At 63.2% G+C, this 6,821-nt stretch overlaps 1 protein-coding gene across 1 annotated transcript; it reads right to left on the bottom strand.

Moving 5' to 3' along the window:
- Positions 1–644: 644 nt before the first annotated feature.
- LOC142355008 (uncharacterized) lies at positions 645–6,396 on the bottom strand. The gene is made up of 10 exons (XM_075407317.1): positions 6,226–6,396; positions 5,388–5,711; positions 4,542–4,994; positions 4,005–4,181; positions 3,591–3,710; positions 3,170–3,312; positions 2,388–2,583; positions 1,790–1,969; positions 1,145–1,389; positions 645–879 (listed from the first exon to the last, which is right to left on the bottom strand). The coding sequence occupies exons 1-10, from the start codon at positions 6,394–6,396 to the stop codon at positions 645–647; spliced, it is 2,244 nt and encodes a 747-aa protein (XP_075263432.1).
- Positions 6,397–6,821: the final 425 nt, after the last annotated feature.

Here is a 6,821-nt window from a genome sequence, read left to right as displayed (position 1 = left end):
TGAGAATGGCAGGGGGGGACAGACAGCCGACAGGGCATGGGAATAGGAAGGAGAAATTTGGCGGCTGAGGGCGTCAGCATGAGGGCTTGGGCGAAGGGAGTAGATATCGGGTTTGGCGTGAAGGGGAGGGAGAGTGCAGCAGAGGTCAAGCAGCTACAGGGAAGCGGTGATGGCGGGGTGCCAGGGGGGGGGGGGGGGGGGGCGGCTTGGCGCACCTCTTCTCCAGCAGTTGTGTCAACGTCCTCGTCCTCGCAACCCGCCCGGAGAAGAGCCGCGAAATGGGGGCAATGCTCCCCTCTGCACAATCTCGTCTGCGCAGCCTTGCTCCACAGCCAACGACTCCAGCAGGCCGGCAGTGAGGGACGCGCTCTCGATGTCCGGTACCTCGCCCGCCGTGGAGGGCCGCCAGCACGTCCACGAGGCGTGGCAGCACGCCAAGGCCGCGCAGCATGTCCCGCAAGCGATCCGTCTCGCGAGCAATGCCCTCCAGGGCCCCGATGGCAGCGTTGCGAGCTTCCCTGTTGCCCGACATCAGCACAGCGACCAGGGGGGGAGCCACGACGGCCGGGTCTACCAGCTCGTCGCTTCCCTCAGTGAGCAGCATGTTTTCAAGGGCGCCGGCTGCCACCTCCTGCATTGCAGCACTACCGTCCTGCAGGAGCCGGATGAGCGGCTCCGTTGCCCCCCGCCCGAGCCATGCGCTCACAGTTGGAGTCGCACATCGCGAGGTTGCGCAGGACACCCGCTGCCGCCTCCTGCTCCGGTGGCAGCCCCTCTGAGATAGAAGTCACGAGTGCAGGGATGGACGCCACAGCTGCGGTCGACTGCCTGTTGTGCTCGTTCAACACAAGGTTCTGAAGGGCGCCCATGGCAGTCACCCTGTGTAGGCCGAGGGGAGCGATGGCAATCGCACGCGGGGGGGGGGGGGGGGGGGGGGAGGCTGTTGGTGAGGATGGGTGGGTGCCATGGTACTGACATTTCCCTCCTAACGGGCACTGACGCATTGACAGATAGACACTGTCTGCTGACAGCGGCACTTGCGGCCAGAGGGATAGGCGGATAGCAAGGCCGGATGGTGAAGGCACAGAGGAGGGCAGGGGAAAACCCACGGCTGACGGCAAGGAGATGTACGTAGGCTGCCCACCTGCAGGCTACCTCCTTGCTGGACAGAAGGTCAACGATCAACTTGAGGCCGCCGGCACGCTCCACAGACATGCTGATATCCTCGTCGATCGCTAGGTTCTGCAGCGCGCCCGCGGCCGCCTCCCGCCCGCTGTCGGTGCCGCTCTGCATAAGGTCCAGCAGCAGGGACACGCCCCCGGCCCGCACGATGACCTCGCGGTTGTCGCTCAGCACGGCAAGACTCCACAGTGTGCGGGCCGCAACTTCCTGCGAGGCCGGGCTCACACTCAAACCAGATACCGCACAGCTGGACAGTTTCTCTCCCATGATCCTGGTCGATTCTGGTAATCGATTTCCCTGATGCCTGCCCGTCGTCCCTGGATGACTCCGTGCGTTTTGCCCTTCTGAGCGGCCCTCTCACCACCACGCCTCGGCTCCGTCTGCTGTATCTTTTCCTCCGGCGTCTCTCGGCCGCAAGAGCTGTCTTTGAGCTGTCTTTCCCCAGAGTCTCCATATCCTGAATGCAGGTTCCAAACCCGCTTCGCTCCCCTTCTCTTGTTCTGCACTGCCCCACGCCCCAGCTCGAGAGAAAGAGAGAAAGAGAGTGAGGGAGACAGACAGACAGACAGACAACTGCCTCCGGTGTCGTGAGGCGGCGCTGGCTGACCTTCATTTCTAGGTTTCCTTTCTGCAGGAAGGCGAGGAGCGGAGGGATGCCGCCTTCCAAGGCGATAATCCCCCGGTTGTCATCCCACAGGCTGAGGTTCTGCAGAGCTCGGGCAGCCGCCTCCTGCAGAGCCTCGTCCGGCATACTCAGCTGGTGCACCAGCGGCCGCACACAGCCGACCTGCAAGTTGGTAGGCAAAGCCGGCGTGTAGGTTCAATCAGCTGTGGGTCCGGCTTTGTGGGCGCCCCAAAATTGCGGGGAAGAAAAGGAAGGCTCGTCGCATGAGAGGTGGCTAACGGGGAGGGGAGGGGACGGGGCGGAGTTGCAGCATCGAGCAGGCAAGGACCGGTGTCAGGACTGGGAGCAGGGACAAATGACGAGGCTGGGTGTGACGTGTAACACGGTGGGCGCGGGTGAGGGAGAGGCGATGGGAAGCAAAGGCGAGGTTGACCTCCAGAGGGCGATTGGTGAGGATGTGGGCTGGGGTGAGGCGGCGAAAGAGGAGGGAGAGAAGACTTCAGTGCGTGGAAGGCAAGCCAGACGACGCGAGAGTGTGTGTGTGTGTGTGTGTGTGGGGGGGGGGGGGGGGGGGGTTGACCTGAACGATTCGCTCTTTGCAGAGGTCATTGGAGGCGCAGTTGATGAGTGCTCTCGTGGCGGCCAGTCTATGCCCTTTACTGATGCCACTGCCCTTGAGAATGTCAGCAAGCACCTCCAGCCCCCCTTGATTCATGAGCTGCACCCTGTTCGGGTCGCTGAGCGCCAGGTTCTCAATGGTGCCGAGCGCCGCTTCCCTGTGAGCATCAATCGCAGGGCACCGTCAGGAGGCTAGCCAGCGTCACAGTGTCCGAACGTTCCATGGGAGAAGCAAATTGCCAAGCGAGGGACTGAAAAGGCACGGGGAGCCGTCCGGACTTTCGAAGCACACAAGCCTGGACAGGTGGGTTAACGGACGGGGCGAGCTTGAGACATGATGAACGAGGTGGCAGGTGCGGCGGGAGGGCAGGAGATGGGAGATGGATGGTGAGCAGGACAGGCAAGGGGAGGGGGCGGGGCGAGACGGGGGTTGAGAGGAGGGCACCAGCAAGGATAGGATGGGCGCAGCAAATGCTGCAGCTCCCTGCCCGGGACGGTGAGAGTATAGGACGGGAGGCGGAGCAGTAAGGGGAGGATGAGGCTCAGAGCTTGGCCCGGGCAAAGGGCAGAGGAGAACGGAGGGGGGGGGGGGGGGGGGGGGCAGATGGAAGGGGGCGAGGCAATGCAAACATTGATGGCCAAGAGCCGGTTGACAGATGGGACCAGAGGGTGTGACACTGGACAGAAGAAGAAGCAGGACAGGAGGGCGATTGCACATGGCTGAGATGTGTGGGGCGTCCCCACCTGCTTGACTCCGAGCCTGTGAGCAGAAGCCCCATGATGGCGGAAACGCCGTCAAGGTCAGCGAGCATCTGCCGGTTGTGCTCTGAGAGGCACATGTTTTGCAGCGCCCTCGCAGCGCCCTCCCGCCCGGCGTCGTCTCCATTCTGTGGCGTTGTAGAAAATGCGGAGGGGGCCATGAAAAGACAAGTCATGGTATGCAGTGGCAAATGATCGGGGCCGGGGCTTGATTCCCTTCTAAGGCCCTTACAGCTGCCGTCGTGGCATCACAGCAGACCCGAGCCCGACCCGAGTCCCTTTCTTCAGTAGCAATCGCGCTGCGAATGTCGGCGACTGAGGTGACGCCAGAAGCGAAAAGCAGTGGGCAGTGTAGGCAGAGTCAGGGAGATGGGTGTGAACATAAGAAAGCTCAGGGGGACGGCACCTGAAGAAGGTCCACCAGGATTTCAATGCCGCCCATCTTCTGGATTGCATCGCTGTTCTGCTGTAGCTTGGCGGAGTTGGCGATGGTGCGGGCAGCGGCCTCAATGGCGTCCGGGTTGCCCTGTGAGCGGACGCGGGAAGCTGGTCAGCAATAAATCTCTCGAGGCGATCCTGACATTGGAATCGATGTGTCTGTTGCCCTGTCATGCCCGGTCGTTTGACCCCATCTGTGTGTCTGGGTGGGCGTACATCTGTCTGTGGCTCTGCCAGGAGCAGGGGTGAGACGTCGGCGTGGGACGGACGGGTGGGGGCCCGGGGAGTATGATGGGTCGGCGGGCTGAGAGAAATCCAGCAGAGAGAGAGAGAGAGAGAGAGAGAGAGAGAGAATGGCTGGGAGGGGGGCACAGGAGGGGACCTTTTGGAGGAGGTTGAGAAGAGCGCTGAGCCCCCCGACTTGGGCGATGGCGAGCATCTGTTCGGGGCCAGTGCTCAGCTTCTCCAGAGTGCCAGCGGCGGCCTCCTGAGCGCTGTCACTGCCGTTCCTCAGCAGCTGCACGAGAAGGGTGACGCCACCTGCTGCGGCAATTGACATCTGCAGGCCCACCACACAGTGAGGGCGGAGTGGGAGGCAGTCGTGGCTGGGGCTTTGCTGGACCATAGCTGCGGCAAACTCAGGGCTATGTCATTACCAGGGGAAGTCATCAGGAAGAGGAAAGCATGGATGTGACACATTGCCAGCAAAGAATGCCATATCCCATCGTGGGTGGCGGGCATGTAGCCGGGGGGCCGTTTAGGCGCAAGCGAGGGCTGAGTCTCTCAGGGGCGGAGGTATACAGGCAGAGGAGAAGCAGGCATAATGTGAGGTTCGAGACATGGTAGAGGAGGGACGGGGACGGGGACGGGGACGGCGACATGGGTCCCGCCACAGGTGAGCGTGAGGATCAAACAGTACCTTGACCTCGTCCAGCTTTGATGATAGCCGCCGGAGCGCAGCCGCCGCCGCCTCCTTAAGACTGTCTGAGCGGTCCTGCAGCATGCCAACCAAAGGCTCCACCGCCCCGGCCTCCGCCACAGCATGGCAGTGATTATCGTCGAAGCAGATGTTCTCAATGGCTCCGGCCGCTGCCTCCTTGGCCCCGGGGTTGGTGCCACCCAGCAGGCGGACCAGGGAAGGCACACCGCCCTCCCGTACCAGCAAAGACCGGCTGTCCGTGTCGAGCGCCAGGTTGCCGAGGGCCCCGGCGGCTGCCTCCCATGCCATCGAGCTGCCCTCCTCGAGGAGGCGCACCAAGGCGGCGATGCCACCCTGTCTCGTGATAGCACTTCGGCTGTCGGCCCCCAAGGCGAGGTTCTGCAGGGCCCCGGCGGCTGCTTCGGGGACTCCGGGGGACTGGCTCATCAGCATCTGTACAGCCGTGGCAGGTGTTCAGAGCATGGATCCCGCCTTCGAAGCCATCCCATATGATAATTGTGCCGTGCCCCAGCTTCTACCGGCCTGAGGCAAAGTGCCCACCCACCCCCCCGCCCCCACCCCCCAACCCCAACCCCCACTGCCACACTCTTCCCTGTCACCGCCTCCTTCCCTCCGGCCCCGTCACTGCCCCTTCTCAATCCTCCCCTTCTCCCTGCCCCTACCCTTTCAGCTGCCAATTCCCCTGCTTGAGGCAGCGCCTTCCTGACTTCCTTGGGCCAGCGTTCCGCCCATCCAACTTCTCGCATATGCAAAACTGTGCCTGCAAGTCTAGCCCCTGAATTCAAGCGGCCGAGCAAGCTGGGAGCAGGTTCTGCTGGGCCTCACCCGAAGCAAAGGGGCAATGGCGCCGGCCTCAACGACGTGTGGGCATAGGTCCGGCCTGAGAGACATGTTCTCGATAGCCCCCGCCGCTGTCTCTTTGCCGGTATCGCTCCCGTGTTCAATCATCGCCACAAGAGGAGGGATTGCACCCATCAGCGCGAGCTCTGAGCAGACGTCCTGGCTGAGGGCCAGGTTCTCAGCAGCGCCCGCGGCCGCCTCCTGGCCCTCGTCACTTCCGTCGCGGAGGAGCTCCACCAGGAGAGGCACTGCCCCCGCTGCAGAGATCAGGGTGCGGTTCACCTCGTCCAGCGCAAGGTTGGTGAGGACCTGCAGACAGACAGAGAGACAGGCGCGGTCAAGGAGGAAACACCAGTCCTCCCCTCTGCTCCCCCCCCCCCACACACACACACACCTGCGCCATTGCCCGGCATCACACCCTCATGTTCTTCCATCAGCTTCCTGTGTACAGTGAAACGTTGTCCTGCCGCCGCGTCCTAGCTGTGCTTGCACGCACCCCAACCGTCCCCTTTCTGTCGCCCCCGGACTGCGCCCCACCGGAGCTGCTGATTTATGCCCAGCCTTGGCCGCCGACCCCTGACAGAATCCTCATGCCGGGGCACTGTGGGGCAAGGCGGCTTCCCTACGTGCCACTACCCACCCCGAGTAGGGGCTCTGCCCTCCCTTCTTGTTCCACAGTTCAGAGAGGAATGCCTATCCCCATGGCCATGGCCTTAACCCCGGCAGGACTCGCCTCTCCTGTCCATATCCCTGAACCTCCCTCTCAGCGTGTGGGGACTGCCTTCCCTACTCTCCCCCCGCCGCAGCCCGCCTCCGCTCGCACCTTTGCTGAAGCGATGCGGCTTTGCTCTTCACCGCTGGCAAGGATCGCCACCAAGGGCTCAATTCCGTTGGCACATGCAATGGCCTGCTTGTTGCGGTCGTCCAGGGCGAGGTTCTCCAGTGCCCGGGCTGCTGCCAGCACCTCGCGGTCGCTGCCGGCGCGGGTGAGCATCCCCACGAGGGGTGAAACCCCGCCGAGGCGCCCGATCGCTGCCTTGTTGCTGTCGTTATAAGACAGCCGCTCCAAGGCGAGGACAGCCGCCACCGCCGTCTCCTCGCGGTCCGATTGCAGCAGCTCGATGATGCGCTTTATTCCATCCTCCTGATCCGTCATCCGGCAGCGGGTTAGTCTCCTTCAACCCCTCCCTATCCCTACTCACACTTCTCAAGAGCCACCATCGCCTGCCCTCCCCTCCCCTGGCCATCACCAGCAATCTGTTTCCCCTACAGACCCGCCTGTCTCGCGCCCCCCCCGTTCGCCACCGCCTCCCACTCACTGTTGGGCACAGGCCGCCCAAATCAGCGCTGCGCTCATTCCGGGCCACGTCGCAAACCCTAACCCTGCCCCTGTCACTGCCAGCTTCACATTTCAGCCAT

Source organism: Convolutriloba macropyga, unplaced genomic scaffold (genome assembly GCF_964194025.1).
Source record: "Convolutriloba macropyga unplaced genomic scaffold, txConMacr16.3 SCAFFOLD_6206, whole genome shotgun sequence".
In the NCBI taxonomy this organism is placed as follows: domain Eukaryota; kingdom Metazoa; phylum Xenacoelomorpha; order Acoela; family Convolutidae; genus Convolutriloba; species Convolutriloba macropyga.
This window is presented reverse-complemented; position numbering and strand designations above follow the sequence as displayed.